Below are 23,834 nucleotides of genomic sequence, written 5' to 3' on the forward strand. Positions count from 1 at the left end.
CTCTGCCACCCCAGTTCAGACATGGCTATATGCAAATCAGTCTGACCCTGTGCCTCATGCGAACAGTCCAGCCCGAACTTCCGAGCCATGCCTTCCCTGGACCGGAAACATGCTTCCGCGGACCGGTTTCTGGCATTACAGTCGTCTTCAGCCCGGCTTGCTTGAATCCAGTGGCAAAGTGAGCAATGGACTCACGTCTGAGCATACCCTGCCACACTTATGGCGACCAAAAGCGGTACAAAAGGGGGTGGTGATGGACGGAGCATCTGAACCAATCAAACACTCACACCCAGTCAAAAGATCTGGGTTTAATCCATCACCTTTCTTTAGCCCACTCTGCCACCCCAGTTCAATCATGGCTATATGCAAATCAGTCTGACCCTGTGCCTCATGGGAACAGTCCAGCCCGAACTGCCAAGCCATGCCTTCCCTGGACCGGAAACATGCTTCCGAGGATCGGTTTCTGGTATTACAGCCGTCTTCAGCCCGGCTTGCTTGAATCCAGTGGCAAAGTGAGCAAGGGACTCACGTCTGAGCATACCCTGCCACACTTATGGCGGCCAAAAGCGGTACAAAAGGGGATGGTGATGGACGGAGCATCTGAACCAATCAAACACTCACACCCAGTCAAAAGATCTGGGTTTAATCCATCACCGTTCTTTAGCCCACTCTGCCACCCCAGTTCAGACATGGCTATATGCAAATCAGTCTGACCCTGTGCCTCATGGGAACAGTCCAGCCCGAACTGCCAAGCCATGCCTTCCCTGGACCGGAAACATGCTTCCGAGGACCGGTTTCTGGCATTACAGCCGTCTTCAGCCCGGCTTGCTTGAATCCAGTGGCAAAGTGAGCAATGGACTCACGTCTGAGCATACCCTACCACACTTATGGCGGCCAAAAGCGGTACAAAAGGGGGTGGTGATGGACGGAGCATCTGAACCAATCAAACACTCACACCCAGTCAAAAGATCTGGGTTTAATCCATCACCTTTCTTTAGCCCACTCTGCCACCCCAGTTCAATCATGGCTATATGCAAATCAGTCTGACCCTGTGCCTCATGGGAACAGTCCAGCCCGAACTGCCAAGCCATGCCTTCCCTGGACTGGAAACATGCTTCCGAGGACCGGTTTCTGGCATTACAGCCATCTTCAGCCCGGCTTGCTTGAATCCAGTGGCAAAGTGAGCAAGGGACTCACGTCTGAGCATACCCTGCCACACTTATGGCGGCCAAAAGCGGTACAAAAGAGGGTGGTGATGGACGGAGCATCTGAACCAATCAAACACTCACACCCAGTCAAAAGATCTGGGTTTAATCCATCACCGTTCTTTAGCCCACTCTGCCACCCCGGTTCAGACATGGCTATATGCAAATCAGTCTGACCCTGTGCCTCATGGGAACAGTCCAGCCCGAACTGCCAAGCCATGCCTTCCCTGGACCGGAAACATGCTTCCGAGGACCGGTTTCTGGCATTACAGCCGTCTTCAGCCCGGCTTGCTTGAATCCAGTGGCAAAGTGAGCAAGGGACTCACGTCTGAGCATACCCTGCCACACTTATGGCGGCCAAAAGCGGTACAAAAGGGGGTGGTGATGGACGGAGCATCTGAATCAATCAAACACTAACACCCAGTCAAAAGATCTGGGTTTAATCCATCACCGTTCTTTAGCCCACTCTGCCACCCCAGTTCAGACATGGCTATATGCAAATCAGTCTGACCCTGTGCCTCATAGGAACAGTCCAGCCCGAACTGCCAAGCCATGCCTTCCCTGGATCGGAAACATGCTTCCGAGGACCGGTTTCTGGCATTACAGCCGTCTTCAGCCCGGCTTGCTTGAATCCAGTGGCAAAGTGAGCAAGGGACTCACGTCTGAACATATTGTAGCCTAAATATCGTCTACAAAAATATCATGAAGAACAGTAGAATAGATGAGTATAGGTTTGCCATTCTAAACTCTAGATCTACATATCTTGAAGATTTGTATATGCAGATTTGAAATATTAACAATATTTTGGTAGCAGAAAATGAGACTTATGTAGTCCATACTGTTTTTTGGGGATTCTAAATTGTTTACCAAATTAAGGTTATAAGTCTCAAATTTCTTTTTCCATTTCTGTTGTTTGTGTTTGTAAACCTGTGTTAGTGCTGCTGTGTACATACAAGATGGTGTGGAAATTATTAGTTATGCCTGCTTGGTGTACCTAACATTCTACTTCTAAGCATAATGTCTTTGCCATACTGGCTTTTAGTAAAGATGAAAGCTTTGTCTGTGTTTCTAGTTTGGCAAACAGTGGCATAACAAAACTTGAGCCCCCCCTCCCACGCAATTGAGGTGGATGCTCCCCCCCCTCTCGGGACACAGTCAGGAGCTCTCAGGCCGGGCAAACCTGCCGCCAGTGCACAGTGCGGAAGGGGGACCCCTGGAGCTCGGGCCGCCAGTGCACAGTGTGGGAGGGGGACCACTTGAGCTCGGGCCCCCTCCTGCACTGCGGGGGCTATTGTTACACAGCTGCAGGCAAAGTGGAAGCATTATCACATATACTTGTATATGCACAATCGAATAACAGTCTTTGTTTGCAAAAATCCAGATGATTCAGGTTGATAAAGCCTCAGGCAAATGCCTGGAGCGTGAGACTCCCATGTCCTCCTCTACCCATATACCACCAAGAAAATGGGAGGGCTTTGTTTACACCGACCACAGATCTCTTCACATGGCACCAGGAGCGTAACACATGCCCCTGCAGCCCCCGCGGTGCGGGGGGTCCTCACCCTCCAGGGGGCCCCGTCAGCACCACACTTCTGCTGGGGAGCTCTAGATTGAGTCCGGAGGAGGCCCCTTCACGTACCCTGCAGGGGGGCCCCCCTCACGGTTTGTTACGCCACTGCATGGCACCTGCCTAAACTACAGTATCACTAGGGGGGTAGGGATTTCAACACAGTGAAGGAGGGGGCCCACAGCAAAAACATTTAACATTTCCTTATTCCCTACGTGGGATATTTCTTCAGAAGTAAATAATTCGTACTCTCCAATTAAATATGGAGCGGCCCCATGTCACTTATCACTCTGGAAATACTCTTTTTTTTTTTTTTTAGAAATACATTTACCTGTGCTTCTAAAGAGGGAGTGGCCTCTCTAAAACATTCGGAGTACCCGCAGAATTCTGGACTTGTGGGTGTTCCTTTCATTTTTCATCCCTGAACCTATGTTAGCTGACTGTTCTTTACCACAAACTGAAGACTGCATAGAATCTGCCATACGAGCACATCATGTGCAGTCACAAGTGAATGTTTGCAGCCAGAGAAATCTGCACATCCTGATTCAGTGATTCTCGGTTTGGTATTTTTTAGCACAAATTCAATGGTTTACGGACGTAAAAGACACAAAACGTTTCATGAAGGAGCCCCCTTGAATCCCCCAAAATGTTGACGTTTATGTAGAAGATGAAACCACATTGTTTTTATTCACAATGAGGATAAGTATAGCAAATATAGTATCGAATAGTTACAAAGTCTAATTGGTTGTACAGTGCCCCAGGGGGAGGAGGAAGTGATTGAGTGAGGATATTGTGGTACGGGAATTGTGACAGTAAAATCAACCTAGTATCAAAAATGCATTTGTATAATGATTCAAATACAAACAACAAAGGACCAAAGGTTCAGTGTACCAATATATACATGTCATACTCCAAAAAAAGCCGAAAATGTCAATATGTGGATATGGAGTTGATGAAACTAGGGTAGTTGTCGACGTTTCGACCCTCAATATGTCGCAGGGATTAGTGGAACCCTTGCAGCGGGGTCTTCATCAGGACAGGGAACTGGGCAGGCAACCTAATAGATATACATAAAGGGGGGCATTATTCTATTATTGAGTCAAAAGGTCATATGACACAACATCTTTATTTGGTTGCGGGATAGCACACATCAACAAAGAGCATACCGTTGTAGTTATTGCTCTTTTTGTAGGGGGCTTGCGTCACCAAAAACCTTTGTGTCGTTACTAAGGGGTGGAAAAGAAAAATATATTAAAAGTAATAGATTGGTGGGAACCAAAAGGTCTCAAAACCGCGGAATAATCTTACTGTTATTCCGGAGGGAACCTACTGGGTAAATATCGAACTTACTTTATGAAGAAAACGGTGGAGGTCGAAACCGGCCCACAGGCGGTGGAAATATCAATGTCTGAAACAAGACATTAATGTGGAATTAGAACTACAAAAACTGACCAAGTGTGTGAGTGCTGCATAAGCATCAAAAGACTCGTTAAACAGGGCTTACCCGCGTGGGTCGTTGGATTGGTGATGGGTCCCAGGGTATCAAATTCAAAAACGATCTCTCCGTTAATCTAGGAGGCAAGTAGGTATCAATTGTGAGTGAAAAATCACCACTGGGTTTTAAAACTATTTGAGCTAGATTGGCGGGGCAGTGGAGCTTACCGAGTGCCGATTCGATCAGGCATCTAGTCCCGCTCGCGTCAGTTGTGGCGCGCGGACTTCCTGGTTGTGTAGGTAACCATGGGAGCGGCACCACGTGATTGTAAGTCACGATTGACATTGAGGAAAGACTACCAACAACAGCGTGTGGTGTAATGGTCAATATCTGGCGATGTAAACATTATTAGAATTGGTACAATGCTCATTAACATTATTATCAAATAATTACCATAGGTGCAGTCATATCTATCTCCAATAATGATTGGTTAGAAAATCACAGACCGAGTAATATCACAGGAGATTTTTGTGATATACTGCATGTTTATTGTTCTGACACTGGGACCCCTCCTTCTCAGTACTTAGATCACCCAGGTCCCAGTGACTATAATTGGGTAAACCCCCTATATATACCCGACGTTTATGTAGATCACAGTCGTATACTGATGACTTGTAAAGTTACTCTTCTCTTTGTGTATGAATACAGCACTTCATAAAAAGCAACAAAGTTCTATAGAAACTAATCTCTCTCCACCAAATTTTTATTTTTGGTATAAATATCTCTGCAGCACTTTCTGCATGCAGATTGTTGTGATAATGTATAGTTTGTTCCGTTTCCCATAGCTTGTCACAGAAAATAACTTTTCTGGACAGTCGTTTTGTCTTAAGATAAGCATCACATTGCATCTGAAAATAATGGAACATCTTTAAAAAAAAAAGTGATGCACTTGCTACATGATTAATACACATATCAGCTCATATTAAGCAGCTATAGAGATTGCATGATGCGAACAGTGGTGGCAGGCCACAAGCTACAGTGCTTGTTTTCGGTCCAGGAAAGACCTGGCCTGGCAATTCACGCTGAACTGTTCCCATGGGGAGCAGGGTCAAGATTGATTTGCATATGGCTGGGTTTGAACTGGAATAGCATGGGGAGCAAAACAACAATGGGGTGAATGTTTGACATTGTTCAGCATTCTGTCCATCAATTGTTCTTTTGCATTTGCCACCCGGAGTGGGATGGGTATGTCCAGACGTGGGTCCCATGCTCTCCATGCCACTGGAGTAAAGCTATCCTGGCTGATGAGGGGTGAAACCCTGAAACCGGTCCTGGGATGCTGGTTTCCGGTCCAGGGAGGACCTGGCATGGCAGTTCGGGCTGGACTGTTCCCATGGGGAGCAGGGTCAAGATGATTTGTATATGTCCGGGTTTAAACTGGAATGGCATGGGGAGCAAAAAAACGATGAATTTAGGCCCAGGTGTCTGTACTGGGATGAATGTTTGGCATTGTTCAGCATTCTGTCTATCAATTTTTCATTTTGCATTAGATGCAGTGCAGCTTAATATTATGAAAGCTTACACATCACATGGTAACATTAATTACACGGCCTAAGTTAGCCAACAAGTGGTATGTAGCCCATTTCAACTCATACAACATGTAGGATTAGTTGGATGTCACCTTTAGTCGCAGTGCAGCCTTATGTAGTGACAAAATTCTAATAGTGTAAACCTACAGAAGTTAATAATGACATGTGGGTCCTGGCTATTGCTTCATAATTCGGCTATCATGGACGTACATACATAAAGTACCAGCATTTTTTGAAGGCACCCAAGCAGCATGAGTGAACGGATGAAAGACTACATTTGTGCACTGCCACACAAATGATCTCTAGGTGTGCAGACGATCCACACACAGTACAGTAGCAGACCTTGCAGTTGTGTTTGTAAGTCACAATGTGCAAGCGTTTGAAATTGTGTCAGTGGTGGTGAGTTATCACACTGTGCCTACACATTCCAAGTCCACATGTAACATAAGGTTTCAAAACAATCACCAGAAGGATACCAGAACCTGAACCGGGCTCCCTCCTTGACTGGCTCTATACTTGTCACCAACACCCTATGAAGACGGCCTGCCTAATATATGCCGATGAGGAGGACAAATTGCGGATAGGAGTGTGCATATTGTGAGTATTTACATGGCTACCAGATGTGCATGTAAAATCGATGTGCTTAATATGAACATCATCATTCATCTATAAAAATGAGTTCTGTATTTTGTTTAGTTAGCCGGAAACTTTTGACGAGGTGGCATGCTTTGGGTGAAGCCACTTGGTCAAATCAAGGGTGGCACCAAAGTCCACCCTCACCATTGGTACTGCTTGACCATGAAGACCATCTGGATGTTGGATTCCAATACTCTCATCGGGAGATACAGGGTGGTCAGGGCTGATCTGGACCATCTTCTTTGAATGTGGTGAGTAGCACAAGCGCATGTGGGGATGGCGTGACCAGCATCAGATGAACACAGCTGTCCATGAGCTTGTCTTCAGCTCTGTTATTCAACATTTGCATGGGTGACAGCTGGCATCTATGGTTGCAGGTGAAAAACACTCGGCTCAATTGCATGCACTTACACTTGCTGTTATATGATGTAACATTGGATATAATCTTGGGAGCCAATGGGAAACAGTCTTGTGTAGCATGGACAGTAAGCATCTGATTCAGTCATCTACAACCTGACTATCGCCTATGTACATTTATGTTGCATTTATGTTACTGTCAGACCTGCGGGTATTTATTAACAATGTTCTTTTTGTTGTTTAATGTCATTTCCATTAATGTGTCTCTGGCGTTTGTCCTTTTTGTGTTAAATATGCTATATGCTTACTAATAAAGTTTTTGCTTAATTTATAAGTATAGCCTTTGAGTGGTTATTCTCAATGTGTACACGTGTTATTACTTTTTTGTGTTATTGTTTTTTTATTAACATTGTTGAAGATGTGTTTGATTACCAATGAATATAGAGAGCATCATTTGCATATAAATGGGCTGTTTGTGTTTTATGTCCCATGTTTACTCGCGTCTGTTTATACTTAAGCATTTGCTGCTATGAATGCACTTTACATGTACACTAATGCTTTTGTACGCCAGCGTTTTCTCATGTGGTAAGTCTAAGTACGTTGCCTGGAGAACGTACTATTTCTATGTTGTTAGCATAACTCTTTGTGGACATACCTTTCTTTTTCACAGTATGTGTTTACAGACCTTGTATGCATTTCTAATGTCAGTTACTGTCCTTTTTAAAAAGGTTATTAGTTTGATTGTTTTCAAACCGGAAGATTTCCCCTCTTGTTTTATGTTACATTTTTAAAGTATCATGTGTTACTATATTTTCAAAGCGTCTCCTTGTTTAATAGTTCCTTTGTCTTCATAAATATAAATGTCACCCTTCAGTGGAGGTTTCTCTGCAACTGGAATCTCAGTTTCAGCAGTTGCTTCAGAGAAGACGATTTTTTTTTAAAATGCTGCATAAGGGGGGCTGCCAACTCAAGGGCTGTCCCCAAATTGATTCTGGGCCAAAACCTGTAAAGAATATATCTGGGTAAAGGCATCCGAAGTCCTACACAGCATTCAGTATATAGAGAAACACCGAAAAGTGGGATGCTTTTCAGTTTGTCAAATATAAAATGGGTGCCAAATGAGTGAGATTAGACATGTTCGTGTTTATAATGTTGGTATATATATTAACTGTTTTACTTAAAATTGCAGCAAGGATGAAAATTACGGGAAAGTCATCCTGAGCAGGTACAAGTCTGAAGACGCCTTGGACAGGTCTGTTATTTTTTTAATTATCTATTCTTCAACGTACAATTCAAACTTCTTGCCCTTACAATAGACCACAAGAGCATGGACAATCCAAACACATTTTTCTGAATTTTAGGAGGGATTTCCAGCTTTAGGAAGATTTTTTTTTTTTTTTTTTATGTTGAATTTAGAAACAGCCCTCCATTATAACACCATCTAAATTATGTTGGCCTAGTTTGTATGTTGCAGTTACACCACAATAATCTAGACACAATTCCATAGTTAGAGTTTTGAAGAATGCAAGCTGTAGAACCACTTCTCTTTAAGTGTCTGCTCACTGGTGCTAGAAATTAGAGTTGCATTATTGAAAGTTAGAACAGCACAGTTTGAAGTAACTTTCCACACTGTAGTTAATTTGTAGAGGGCCATTTTGATTGTGTTAGGGTATCCAGATTTGGAGCTTAGACATGCTGTCAAGACCTCCAGGAGGATATTGTGGCAGGCACGGTGGTTCATCGCACAGCCTGATTCTTCCCCATGGTTTGAAGAGTATGTTCAATAGACATATCTATATAAAATACAATTGACCACAATGTTGCTTTCTGCATCAGCTCAATCATAGGTGACTACTCTCAGTGCAGGTTGATGAATTCCTACATCTTTGTGGTGCATACAAAGGAGTCCATCTCAGTTTGCAGTTTTGAGTAATAGAATATGAGGGTCCGATTCACAAATATAAACTTAGACTTAAGTGTAAGTTACTACATTTTGGCATACACTAAGGTAAGTTACTGCAAGTAACTTTACTACTAGTAAACCTACTAGTAGTAAAGTTACTAGTAGTAAAGTTACTACTAGTAAAATTAATAGTAGTAAAGGTACTAGTAGTAACTTATCTTTGTGAATACCAAAACGTAGTAAACTTAGACTTTTTGGTATTCACAAAGTTAAGTTACTACTTGCAACTTACTGCTAGTAATTGTACTAGTGGGAACTTTACTACTGGTAACTTTACTTATAGTTAAGTTACTAGAAGTAACTTATCTTTGTAAATACCAAAAAGGAGAAAACTCAGACTTAAGTTTACCTTTGTGAATAAGGGTCTGAGTGCATTTAGCAAACTGCGGTCAAATACACAACTGTTACTGATTATTTTGATACAGATCATTTTTTATCATTTTTGGAATGTACGTGACGATTTTTCTTATAACTTGCAGCTAGAAGTTCAGTGCTTTCATTACAATGTCAAATCTTTTCCGGGAGGATTTTTATTGAACATTAAGCCAAATTTAGTTTTTAGGCCAGTTCGATTGATGAATTGCACTTGGAGAAGGGCAGGTGTGGGAAAAGATTCACGTTTTACATTGCTTGGGCCTAGCAGCATTACTTATATTCTGATGCTAGGGAGTTCTACAATATTTTGTTTAACTTATACTTATATGTGCTCAAGGAAGTTTTTAGATATGTTCAAAGGAATGCTCTCATTATATCTGAATAAAATTCTGTGCCATTAACATGTGAATGTATATGAACTATTCCATTATGGCTGAGGTCTGAAAGGCTGGAGTAAATATATTTATTTATTTAACTGTGGTTTTGTATAGGGCAGGCATAACCCTAGGGTGTCAACATGCTTTCTATAGGGTGCACAGTAATATAGATTGGCTTACAAGGTTAAAGCAATATTTCACTGGCAGAATTAGTATACACTTATACACAGTTACTAGCAAACAAAAAATATACATGGGGTAACGAGCAAAGAATGAGTCTGTCGAGATTCGGTGAACAAACATAACGTTTTCAGACAGCAGTAATGAGTTCCTCTTTGATCTGCTCGGTTGATGCCCCATTAGTACATATTTGAAGGTCTTATATCAGTATCCCTTTTAAGAACATAGGCGAGTCTGGGTCTGTCTTTGTCAGAGAAGCATGTATTGGACTGTAGTGACATCATGCCATTGAAACAGTCATATTTTAGTTTTATAGAATAACGGATGCATTAATGAAAACACATTGAACTTTAAAAAAATAGTGAAATACTTTTAAATGTGTTTTTTAAAGTTCTCAATTTTTCAGTGCAACAAAATAACATCAAACTTATTTTTTCCTGGCATCTGGTCAATAGCTATGATGGAGTGGATCAGAACAAGGTTATACACAATCGGTTCAAATCTGATGATGCCTTAAACAGGTAAAATCTCTTTTTTTAACACAGCAGTTAGCATTTGAACTTGTGTATCACCAATGTAGGTACTGGTAAGTCTTATCATGTATATCATAAACGTACTCTTGTTTGACATATATTATACTTTTCATGAAAATAGAGCTGTCCCATTGAAACCGCACATCACTGTCTTCACTTTCAGTGAGATTAATGAGTCAAAAAAGCGAGACTTACTAGCCCGACAAATTGAGCTCTTTGCATTAAATAATTCTTGTTAGTTGGACAATGGAGTTGTTCCTATTACACATTTCTTAGCTTAGCTCACTGCCATTTTGCCATAAATAAAAGAAATAAATACAACACACTAATGAACAATCTAACCATCTGAAGTTTAGCAGCGCAGTAAAGACCTGATTTGTTGCACACTGCTTTTGACAGTCACTCTCTATTGTCAGTAATTAATCTATAGTGTTAAAATTCACTTAGTACTTCATAACACCCACTGAAATATACAAATATATTTAACAACACATTTCCTTCTTTTCTTTATTAATGGCTTTAGCTGAGAGGGGATATGAAATAGTAAGAAGAACTGATTTTGATCACCAATCACCTCTGTAGGCGAGTTAAGTGATGGAAACAGTTGAAAACACTGACACAATTGGGTCAGCAGCACCTCAGCAATCATAAATGACATCATACAAAGCCTATTTACCATTTCATGTACTGTCTAAATATGTAGAAGTATTGAACATTTACTGGTTTATTAAAATGTGAGGGATTTTAGAGGCTTAATCAAAAGCAACACTTAGAAAAGTATCTCATCCGGACCTCTCATGTTTCTTAGTTCTCACCAAACCACTCTATAGCCCACCACAGGATAATGTTAATCTCAGAAATCTTCATTGGACTGTATCATGTATACCCATACCATTTTTCAGCTAGATAGTTTTCTAAGACTATATTAGAGGCAGGAGAGAACATTTTCAGAGTTGGTTCAAAGTTTGCCCCAAAAGATTGTATTAAAACTTTCTGTATGATTACACTGAGCCATGTTGCTTCTGCACTTTCACGAGTCCCTAATTAGCATTAAAATCCATGTATTACAAGTTATGCAAAAAGTGTGTGAAAGTGCCCCACTCAGCCAAGTTTACAGATTATGTAGAAATAGTGGTACCATTTATTAAATAAAATAATAATTTTCCTGGACAAATACCACAGGTAAAAATAATCCAAAATTCCTCGATATTCCTAATGTGTGATGCACGCAAGGAACTAAACCAACATAGTGTGTAAATACTATACACGTTGATTCAAACATTACAGCATGGTAACTTTGCACTCCGCCAAATTGTATGTGAATAGCCACCATGTTGCCAGCCAGGCTCGTGTATGGGAATGACTTTTAATTTGATTCATTTACACATGTAAAACCATGTCTATGTGAATCATCTGGATATATGTTTAATGGTACATGGTCTACAGTATGAAATACGAAAAGAAAAAGGTACTGCTACGAGTTTTTTTGGTTTTCTGTATCCGGCTGAATTTGATAAAGAAGGGTTTACAAACTTCGAATTTAATAGCGTGTATGGTCCAATGAAAAATATTGGCAGTGGAAAAAATTTGCTTCTGCCAGTCTTTTTCCTCCTGTTGGAAGCAATAACGTGTCTGCATGAACTTGATGGCCACCGCAGTATTGCTGTAGGGTGTAGCTATTCACGATGGCTACCCATGTTTCCTTGGGTTGAGCAGATTCCTGAAGTCAGTTATCTTTCCTTCAATGTTGGGAGCATGACTTCTGAGTAGAAGCACTTAGGGTGTGGAACTCTGGATCGAGACCACAAACACACAAGCACTAAATGTCTCTGGGGTGCATAACTGCTTATGTTGTTTCCTGTTTCATTTATGATTGTCTTATCTAGTCACTAACATACATTTCAATTTTTTTATCCTGTTGTATGATGGTATTAACGATCTTATGTACAATAACTTCTTTGAATGATTTCTTTGTTTTTTTTAAAAAGAGAACAATGCAAAAAGTAAGTGATTAAAATGATCCAATATATATATTTTCAACGTTCATTCTTATACTTGAAAGGATGTGCTTTTAGGGATTAACTTTTAATTAATTTAATTAACTCAAGTCCACTTTGACTACTGCAGCATGCTTTTATATATCCTCGTGCTTGCCTTTGTAAATTGCATCCAAAATGTCCACTCCCTATTAGTAAACATGCAAAGAGGGCACAGTCCTTTCTATTTGTACTAACTGTATATGCATATTCCCAAACATTCCCATTTAAGATGTTTTGGGCATCAACTGACATAGGCATACTATAAGAATACTACTATATTTACTGAGAATTATGCACCTTTCCGGTGCCTTTATGTAATTTATTAAATGGTAAAGTATTATAAAAGTATGTTCAAGGGCAGTACAAGTAAATCCAGGGAAAAAGTCGCAAGAATCCTAAGTCCTTATTCAAATTCCAGCTTTAACTTCGTTTTAGCCGGGACGAATAGATGGATGAATGAATCACAAATGTCTTGCATGTGATAGCTGAGTTATGACACAGCAGGAGTGTGGACGTGTACATGTTTATGCACAACTTGAACTGAAATTGTGTTTTTCATCTCACTCGCTGGAGTGCCAATGAGTCACCCTAAATGGGATGTTGACTGTGAGTCCTGAGAATGAGTGGCTGTCAATGCATTTCTGACTTACGAGCAGATCATAGCTGGTCTAGGTTTGGAGATGTCAATCAGACAGGGGGAGATGTTAAATGTGTGTTAGGGAGAACAGTTCCCAGAAGGACCATATGATTCAGGCGTGTGCACTAGAATATTCAGGCTACAACTCTCAGCAGAAATAATTGCTCCTGATTACAGAACGAGGAGGTAGAATGCTGAACAGGACCACTTAGTATCAATTTGACAGTCAACAGTCCGTGAAGGCAGACACCATATACCACTCCAACCAAGTACAAGGAAAGTTTGCCTATTGGGAGGAACATTGCCAACAGTGGATGCAAACTGAGGGTAATCACACCATAAACAGGTTGTACCCACGTTGGTGGCATGTGATGCAAATGGTTAAATCATGACATCATTGCTGGTTTTCTTCAGGGTCAGCCTAACTATTCTACCACTCTGGCATTTAGTCAGGATACTGCGGGATGTGCTTTCACAACAAGATTGACTGCCATGAACCAAATGGGTCCCCATGGACCCGATCTATTTACGTCCTCCTGTAGTATGTGGCCTGTTAGAACATTTTTGCCAAGGCTGATTTTGGCTTCCAGTTCAGCCCTGGTTTTCTTCTTCTTGACTGCCCTCTGCAGATGTGCTTAGGTAGGAGTGAGGAGTTGAAAAAAGGTGGGAAGATGGCAGAAAAGAATTTCAAGCAGGGCTTGGTTTTGTGGGACTGATGAGGGGCATTGGTGTTTGATTATGATATTAACATATTGATACATTCTTAAAACAGAGCAGTGGCCCAGATGGCATAACCTATTTTGTAGGCAAAACGCTCTTGTTAGGAAAGTAGGTGGTTTTGCGTCTGTAACATAGGGCTTTCAAATGTACCAAAACCATTATAGCAAGGTGTAAACTTTTACTGATTCCAAATATGGGATTGTGAATGTATACCGCTTGGCAGTTTGGAAGTGGTGGGATGTAGGAGGTCTCTTCCAAATTCTGTATCGGTACCATATGTATAAATGGTTTGAACCAGAATTGAGACTCCATCCAGTTTAGAATTTTGTGAACCAATGTATCAGTAAATAGGTCGGTTCACAAAGTATCACACTGGTCATAAACATACTGGTAAAAAAATCCGACCAATTCTTGTGACCAGTGCAATGACTCATCTGGCAGTAATAAACTTAAATACACAGCCAGCAACATGTAACCCGTGTGAATATTTGAGCCAATAACATGCAAAAGGATGACACGCACTAAATGACTTGCGAAATAGAATTTAATTGTGTACTGTAATGTAAACTTTTTCTGTATTTGCTGTTCTTATAACCAACTCCCCCAGATATGTACATGCCAGGTCCTTAAAGCCGGGGACACAGATGCCTAGCCTAGCCACTCAGAGAGCAATCTCATTTACCACCAAAGGAAGCTAAGTGGTTTCTGAAACTAGTAATCCGAGTGGATGGCAGTGATTAAAATTGATGGGATGTGTTCACGCTGTAAATCGAGCCTGAGGAGCCACTTCACATTGTAATGTTTCCCTCGCCGGACCTGCTGAACTGACATTGTTTTACTGCCATCTTGCGTCGTCACGTGAGCGTAATGATTTGCGTGTTGACATGGTAACGTGCTCCCCCGAGGGCTGCGCTTACACTGTTTTGCCCTTGTCTTGTCGGTAAATTCGTGTTTGAAGTCTAACATTAATGACTGGCATTGTGTTAGGATGACAGCGCCTGCTGCTAATAATTCATAGAATTATGCTACTCAACGCACACGAGGATACTCTAGGTTGCCGAGGCTGCCTGGGCAGCGTTTGGTGTGTACATGTTTGAGTTATTTAATTATTAATAGAGTTAAGAAATTACCCTTTTTCCCTACTCGCCCTTTCTCACATACTCCTGCCTCTCCATATCCTCATCCATCTGCAGTGAAGAACTTCCCTTATCATGTCAGCAAAATGTGCCTTTTCCATTTGGGCTCCTGTACAGGTTAGCGGCCAAGTGTGGTAAAGTAATTACATGACTGAAAGATGCTTTTCGCAAAGCACAAACATCTCAGGTAACTACCGGGAGGTGTAATGATAATACCAGAAACGGATCCAGGAAATTACCATATGTCTTTTGGCAGCTTTCGTTTCTCGGAGAGTGCCGGGGGTAATTTGCGACGGAAATAACACGTCTGCTGGTTATTTTTGCAAATAGCAATGCAGGGGACTAAATACAGCAGAATGAGTAGACAGTAGCGGTATTGTGGTATTGCATTTGGGATGATGAATCCCAAATGCAAAAATAGCGCTCGCAAAGGGCCAGATTCTCAGAATCTGGCCCTCTGCGAGCCGATTTCGGCTTGATGAATCAGGCTGTTAATGTACTAAATTGCACGGTTTCAAAATCTGAGGTCTAAATAGGGAGGTAAATCCTGCTTCTTTCGTAATTATCCGTAACTACCACCCAATTTACAGCTGATATTTAATTGAGGAGCATTTCTTTTTATCCTTCTGTACATTTATTTTTTTTACTGTAAAGAGCATTGTAAATAAAGGATCTTTTTTATTGGAGTGGACCGAAGAGCTTAACACTTTCTTAAAATGATTATTGCTGGCTTCTTTATTTTCTCATCAAAGTAGATCGTAAAGGTCACCATTCCCCATTCCCCTTTAACAAGTAAACAGTTTCCTGACAGTTTAATCTTTTGCCCATGAAATATGGAACCGCACACTGAAAACCATACACAAATGATTATACAGAGGTCGCCCGAAGCTTTCATGACTGTCTTCTCGAATCATGCTTTACAGTTACTGGCTCTCGCTTTGGCAATAAAGTGGCACTAGACAGCATTTAGCACTAAAAGATCACCGCTTTGACTTTAATATGCCCCACCCCCGAGCAGAAAAATCCCCTCTTACAGAATGTTTCCCTCGTCTGTGTTTAAAAATAAGTCTCATATATTTATTGAATTATTCATAAACATGTTTTGTTAAATACCCTTTTGTTGTCTGACGATTATTTCGCAGCAGAGCAGTAATTTGGCCACACAATGTGCCTTTTGCTGCTAAATATGTAATTTATTTAGCACTACACACACATTTACTGAATTGGATGCAAATGCAATTGTTTCATCTCAAAACGTAGCTCAATATTGAAGACAGCTGTTAGGTGTTTTCCTTACTTGTCTATGTCAATGTAGGATAATTCAAGGGCTGCTGTGTGGTTTGGCACAAACTGCGATGGAATGAAGCATAGTTAGAAGGCCCTACAGTGGATGCATTAATCCACTGAGCCACCAGACCCAGCATACATAAATGCAAGCAAAGCTAAAGTAGTTCACACATCTGTTAAAGGTAGTGGTTTCTGGTGGTGGTCACCGGTGCTCATCTTTCTGAATCAGGACATATTTTTCATCATCAGACTTTGACACAGAGCAAGAGAGAGAGAGAGATGTAGAAATAAAAAAGGGAGAAGTCTGGACACAGTGACAAAGAGGAAAAGCAGATCTAAAGAGACAGGAAGTGGAAGATGGTGGAAGAAACAGGCATGACGTAGAATCAAGAATAGCTGCCATGGTATTCAGCAACCCCAGCATTCAACAGTGCCAGAGGGGACTCGTAAGAAAAAGCTTTGGGCCTTCGCACTTATTTTGTAATTATTTATTGATTTGTGCTTTTTAGGAATTAACCACTGTAAGACCCAACAAATAGGGCTTACATTTGAGCCCCAGAAGCATGTAAGCGTACATGGCTTTGGATGCCTTCTCTAACATACTGCTTAGTTCTGTGGGCTGATGCAACAGGGGCGGCTCCTCCATTTGAGTGGAGGAGCGTTCCTCCACAAGCCCCAGAGCTGAGAAATAAAACGGTGATAACATTTATTTATTACTGTTTTCTTTTTCAGCAACCCGTGACAAACTGGGGGCATGATTCACAGAACTAACTTAAGACAAAATCCTAAACTTACTACCATTTTGGTATTCACAGAAGGCACTTACATATTTCGGTTTTAACAGAAGTTGGTAGACCTAACTTTAGGACTCCTAAAGGCCTTCTGTGAATACCGAAAGTCTTAAAATGGGATTTTTCTCAGTTTAGTAGTAGTAAAGTCGGGACTCCTAACTTTAGGACTCCTAAATGCCTTCTGTGAATACCTAAAGTCGTAAAGTCAGGATTTTTCTCAGCTTAGGAGTAGTAAAGTTAGGAGTCCTAATTTTACTTCTCCTAAACTGAGACAAATCCTAATTTTAAGACTTTCGGTATTCACAGAAGGCATTTAGGAGTCATAAAGTCAGGAGTCCTAACTTTACTACTACTAAACCGAGAAAAATCCTAATTTTAAGACCTTTGGTATTCACAGAAGGCATTTAGGAGTCCTAAAATTAGGACTCCTAACTTCTGTGAATACCGAAATGAGTAAGTGCCTTCTGTGAATACCAAAATGAGTAACTGCCTTCTGTGAATACCAAAATGGTAGTAAGTTCAGGATTTTGTCTTAAGTTAGCTCTGTGAATCGGGCCCTAAGTGTCAGGACGGGGTGGGGCTAGTGCTGCCGAGTGACAGCAGCAGGGAGCTGTGTGCTTTAAAATGCGCATGTCTGTTTGGCCGGCCGTCATGGGACAGCCAACCAGACATGCACATTTTAAAGTTCTCTAATCTAGCTGTCCTAGACGGCTGGGTTAGAGAAAGCGCAGGCCTCCAGTGCTCTTAGGAGCGATTGGAGAGCTTGCTCTATCCAATCCTAGTGCTGCTTTCATGCTGTGTAAGCACCACCAGGATTTGGTAGTGCAGTTTCTTGCATCAGGAGCTTCCTGGAAGACACCTGAGAGAGGAAGACACCGCGCTGCGAAGGTAAGTGAATTTATTTATTTATTTTTTGTGTCCCCCCGCCTCACCACCCTTGGTACAAGCCAGTCGCCACTGTGAAGCAATTGTCAGAGGTCAACGTTCTATACTTACAAGGAGCTTTTTCTTTTCACTGGCTCATCTTGTAGTATTGATCCCAAAGTGGTTCCTTATGGATACATAATCCCTCTCCTGGGGCTGCAGGAAGGACGCCTGATGTAAATGGATTCCAAGGCTATTCTGGGAAACTCGTGACACTGTTCAGAAATAGTCCAGGCAAACCTTTTTAATCATTGTACTGCACGCGTTTCAGAATGTATAATCCTGTCAAAGGCCCAGGCACGTGCGCCGAGAATTATTGCCCTGTCATGTTGCCTCTGTTAAAGCATTAGCTTTAAGACAGATTGTTTTCTGAAATATTACATAATTATGGACATTATTTTTGCATAGGATCTCGAGCAAACCCGTTTCTGACATCGAAAAAAAGGCTGCAACACTGGAAAGGTTTTCTTCAAGGTATGACTTTACATCCATTTTTTTCATAAAATAATGTGTATTACTCTGTATTTTACAGGTGGATGAGAGGCAGAATATATCATAACTGCATTTGTTTGTTTGGGCTTGTCTTTGTAAGAGAGGCTTGCACCCAACAGAAAAAAAGGACTAAGGATTTGCCAGGACTAATGTAGTCACAGCTGTGCAACCTAGGACCAGTTTTTTAGAGGGATGTACACAAGGGGCAACATATAAATCTGGAGGGTGAGGCACCGGCAATGGCCGATTCACGATTCTACATCTAGGGGCCGATTATGTTCGCGGATAATCCGCATCCTCCGGGCCGGCGGAAGCCACCGCTGGCCCGGAGGATGTGGATTAACCGCTGCGGACTGAAAAAATACCCCCCATCAGATTAGGATGGCTGGGGGATATTTTTTCCGTCCGCAGCTTTACCGCCGCGGTCGCCTTCCGACCGCGGTGGAAAAACTTTAACATGGCTGGCGGTGTCTATCAGACACAGCCAGGCATATTAGGATGGCGGCGGTCCTATGCCTTTCCACGGCGGTATTTCCGCCGTGGAAAGGCTACCAGTCTTTTCTTTGGGGGCCCGTTGCGGGCCCCCAGGGGCGAAGGGGGGGTGGGGGTTGCACATGGGGGGTACCTATGGTACACCCCTGCCTTTGCGTGCACGAAGCGGCAGGCACCACGCGGTGCCTGCCGCTTCGTGCATGCAAAGGTCAACATGCACTTTATAACCTTGCGGCGGGTGCTGCTTGGAGCAGCATCCGCCGCAATGCTATATGTAGGGGATGTGACCGCCAGGGTAGCGGTCACATCCTAATTTCCATGGAGGGACCGCCGCTGCCCATGCGGACGGTCCCTCTTCCTCGGGGGTGGCGGACGGACGCAGGTCCGTCCGCCATCCTAATAGGGCCCTTAGTGTATGCAGCACAGCCCAGCACAGCCCGGAACAAGTTATAAATGTAATGCTTTAATTAATTTGTGTATGGAGTAGTATGATTTGCTTTATCTTCATCTACTAGCTCTACAGTCTGTTAGCTTTCCACTCTTTCTCTGTGCACGCTGTTATTATATCACATGACACTTGGGGATCCTCCGACTCATTAGAACTGGACATCTTCCTGCCTCCTGTAGCCTCTTGCACCCTACTTAGCCACCAGCTCTGTCATTTCTACTGGTGGTTGAAGCTGCCAGTATTTACAGTGTATCCAAAGTTGGCTTTGTGCTTGTGTATTGAGGATGCATGTGCAGGTAAATAGCTAATATATGTTAGTGGAAGATATGACCCTCAGACCCTCCGATGTGCCCCATTTCCATGTCTTAGGGGCTTGTTGACAAAATCATTTTCTTATGTGTGTGGCCAAAAATACCGCCATTTACACCTGCCAGAAATCCATAAAGGGATTCCTGCTTGGCATAAATGGATTTATTACTGTAGAATTCTCTGCCACAAATGCAAATAAATCATCAGTCATAAATACCACCCAAGGGACGAGTAGTGGGTATTTCAAGGCGTAGTTTGCCTTGGAAGGTTTGGGAACACCCACACACTGCTATCCACACCTTCCCTTCCCTGAACATAGTAAGAGATTTACTTCAGCTAAGGGTTGGGGCAGCTCCCCTCCCAGGCTGGAAAAGGAGCAAATCCACCGCCAGATTTGCTGCGGATGTAGCAAAAGCGCTCTCCCCATGGAGAAAGAAATGTGCATTTACAGAGATCGCTCAGTTTCTCCTTTCGAAATTTTACGCTATGTACAAATCTGCACATTAGGAACAGGACCTTTTGGGACATGTCATATTACATGCTCAACTAAACCTACACCTGGTACAGCTGTACAGGCCTACTACATGGAATACCAAACGTAGTAAATCAGCACCTACATGAAGGTGTACTTCAATGGTTGCAGATGTACTCTTTTTTGGTGAATTTGGCCAATAGACTTTACTGTGTCTCTACCATCTGTGCCCTGACGCTATTTGCCCTGACACTACAATTAAACTGTATGTACAGAGGAGTGTGTGTGCACATGTGTAGCCATGTAATCTGCATGTACGCCTGGCCTTGCAACACCATCAACTCTGTCTCTATCCTAACACTAGAATTGCCCCATAAATAAATGCGTGCGTGCTTTTGTGTACATGTGTGAACAATGGGCCCACCTGTTCTGCTCATGTCACTATTATCTACAACATTATCTGCAGTCACCAGCTCTGTCTTTGCTCCTTTACTATGATTACATTAAATAACGAGACATGATTAAATACATGTTTAAGTACAGGTGAGGCTGGACACAACCAACTAGAGTGCTCATCTTCCTGCCTGCTGTGACCTTAGGGACTCTAGTTAAAGCCTTGTTTAGAGCTTGTCTGATAGGGTACTCTGCCACAAATGTGGCATTCAATCTAATCCTTGCCTTAGCAGATCAGTCGTTAGATAATATCCACCTGTTAATCTTCAGGCCTATTCCCATGTTGGGCAGTATCACTTCCATGAACTCACAGCTTACCCCCCAAACGGTCTTTCAGCATTGAATGCCATGAGGATGGCTGGTATCCCTTTCCAATATCCTTCTCCACCAATGGGACAGTTTTTAAATGTTAACTGAGCCCTGTCTGCGGTGGACAAATGCTACCAGATCTGGTATAACCAATAATGGGTTTGGACGGTCACAGTAGAAACAGGCGATTAAGTAATTAAACTTTCCAAAGAAATATCTAGTCTGGAACACAACTAAACTAAAAGGAAAGGATCTGAATTGTCAACAAATATAGCCAGAAGTATACTACAGACTGTTTAACAAAAACCAAGAAAATGTACACCTGGACTCGGCTCAGTGTTTCATGAGAAACCTCCCAACCAGCAACCTGGAGCAGTGCCAAGAAGACTTGCAGAAAAGAGCCCAGCCAACTATGGCCGAATCTAAATTGGGCAAGGTAGTTGCATGCTCACACTCATGGTGAGAACTCCCTGACCTTTATTGAACACAATATACCTTCCTGATCAACTATTTAATTTCCTGTAAAAGGAGAGGAATAGGTCTCTCTTCCATATGTCATTACGGCTAGTAACCAAGCAGTAAACGATCACTGCTGGTAATCTTGTATACTGTTGTATTCAGCTATTACTGCACTATTACAGCACATATCAGTTGCTCAAGAGGATTTTCATTGAAGATAAGTAGCTCTTATTACAGAAAAGGTTGGCAACCCTTGCAATAGTATACTTCTATTGACTCTCTTAAACAAATCACTCCTCATTAACTGTCTGCTGACCTAACCTGCTGGAATAGATCCCTGCCTGTCCAAAAGAGTTAACATATTTCCTCATATACTAGCAATCTAAGAATTATATTCCTACATCCTTTCACTGTGTACCCGCCTCTCTTGCCTAATGCTTCACTACTCTCACAGCACGGTTCATCGTAAATAAATACCTGCATACACTACTCCCCATTCCATACTCATCTTTCAATCTTACTCAACCCACTTTGCTCTCGTTCTCTCCCAAACATTGCTACCACATGCCACAGGCTTTCTTTATTTACCTCCACTTCTCTCTTCTGTAAAGCTTACTTTTTCATCTCTACTATTGTCATTTTCTCATACTCTCCTTTATTTGTTTTTGGTCATTTGCTCAATTGGTCTCACTCATTTGCGATTTTTGTTATTCTTCCATTCTCTTTTTCTTTTCCACCTCATTAGACTCTTTTTAGTACTCTTTCTGTGTAGTATTCTGGTTCTACTTGCCACTCTTTATTTATTTTGCTCCTCCACTTTCTCGGGATTTGTGTTCTTTGCTTTCTATTTTTCCTCTTCTACAGGCTTTTCTTTGGCTGTCTCCTGTGTTCTCTTTATTCACACACAATATCAGGCAGAATCAGTTTATTAAGTATTGTTTAGTAGTTAACCATGTGTATTATTTATTTCACAGTACAACCTCAACAGATACATCTCTGGATGGATCAAAAACGTATGTAACAAAAATAATATTTTGCAAATGACCGAATCCTCTGTTGACCTAATACCACATGCATTACACCTTGACAAATTACATCAGTGGAGACAATTCTACACTTGTAATATAAATCAGTGTTGTACAATGTTTCTATGATGTTCCTAAGTTTATTTCCCAAGCATTCGCTGCAGAGATCACCTCTACATTTGGCTCACATTTCCAAGATGAATAATTTAGTGTATCGTTTGAACCCCTCTCACTCTTTTATTAAGTCTGTCTATTTTATTGATATTTACGCCTGGCTGGATTTAAGTTGATTGCTCATTCAGAAATACTTTCTATTTGTGGTCAGGGGAGAAGATAAACAAATAGATCTGAAAAATGTACATTTAAAACCGCATGAAAAATAAAGCAAGACATACTTAAATTTGCAACTCAATTATTTTGTAATTTCAAACCACTTAGTAAATAGCCCCAATGTAATGTTAAATATCTAACCATAATTATCAACTGATGCAAATATGAATATGGTTTATTTAAGGGCTGGCAGTCCTAACACCCTATGAGATGCTTACAGGTGAAATTTTTTTACTTTGCGCAAACTCCTTCAGATTTTTTACCCAGCCGTCACATCATAGCCTAGGGGACAGCATAGTATGTTTCCTTCTTACGATACTCTTCTAAGAAATAAATTAAGTCTGTTTTGTAAGTTGAGGGAGGACTTTCAAGATGGGCACCTGCCAAGTCTTCCTAGGCATGGATTGTAGTTGATTGCAATTATGTAAAATCAGTATTTGTCCTGAAGACTGTTACGGTGTCAGAGTAAATTCTACTGCAGTCGGCTCCTCACATGCCAGGGTCCTAGTGCCAGTGAACCTACTGCACCAATGGTTGCTAGGCTTTGATGCAAATGTTTTACATTGGCAAGAACTGTGGTGGCTCAACACCAGTTTCCATGCACTGTGAACCTTTCACTGCATAGTACACAGGTTTGACATGGCCTCAGCATGGTTTGGGGGCCCAGGCCTGCTTATTATATTAGGGCAGTTGCCATCATAAAAACATCACTCCACCAATTTAGTACATCTAAAACAATGAATTGTCTTGAACACCAATGATAAGGATAAGGAATACTAAGGCTGGTAAAGTAGTTATTGATCTAACTATTACTTGGTCTGATAAGTTAAGAAAGTCATGCCTAAGTGTAGTAGTTGCTTAGTGTTGCTACCAGCAATTTATGTGAAGAGTTTTATATTCCGCTGGCTAGACCCAGAGGTATCAGAGAGCTTTACATGAGGAATCACGAGTTACAAAATTACATTAGTTAATGGAGCCTAAAATACCAATAGGAAAAGACAGTGTTACACAGTAACATGAGTTCTAAAGTAAAACATAACAAAGACAAAACGTCTGAAGAGGTGTAGAGGGGGAAAAGTAAAAAAGGAATTGGAAAGACTTTCGTCCAGCAAACAATATTTTGGCAGAGGCATGGATGCCAAACACTCTGACTTGAGCTCCTATCATCCGTGCAGGTGTTTTTCTTCTCTTGGAATTCAGGGCAATGTCTAGTCTTGAGTGTTGCATGTACCCCTCTATGCACAATTGTACTCCTTTTGACACCCTGCATAACAATTTTTCAATGAAATAAAAA

At 41.7% G+C, this 23,834-nt stretch overlaps 1 protein-coding gene across 7 annotated transcripts in view; it reads left to right on the forward strand.

The window, feature by feature from the left end:
• SCEL (sciellin) overlaps window positions 1-23,834 on the forward strand; it is a 490,458-nt gene that overhangs the window by 81,063 nt on the left and 385,561 nt on the right. For 6 of the 7 annotated variants that reach the window (XM_078657473.1, XM_078657474.1, XM_078657476.1 and 3 more), the window contains exons 4-7: window positions 7,979-8,041; window positions 10,140-10,205; window positions 18,160-18,225; window positions 22,160-22,198. In XM_078657473.1, the coding sequence (XP_078513599.1) occupies window positions 7,979-8,041; window positions 10,140-10,205; window positions 18,160-18,225; window positions 22,160-22,198 (234 nt within the window). The remainder of the gene's footprint in view (window positions 1-7,978; window positions 8,042-10,139; window positions 10,206-18,159; window positions 18,226-22,159; window positions 22,199-23,834) is intronic. The other variant, XM_078657477.1, reaches the window with a different exon arrangement.

The sequence above is a fragment of the Lissotriton helveticus genome, chromosome 8 (assembly GCF_964261635.1).
Source record: "Lissotriton helveticus chromosome 8, aLisHel1.1, whole genome shotgun sequence".
Classification (NCBI taxonomy): domain Eukaryota; kingdom Metazoa; phylum Chordata; class Amphibia; order Caudata; family Salamandridae; genus Lissotriton; species Lissotriton helveticus.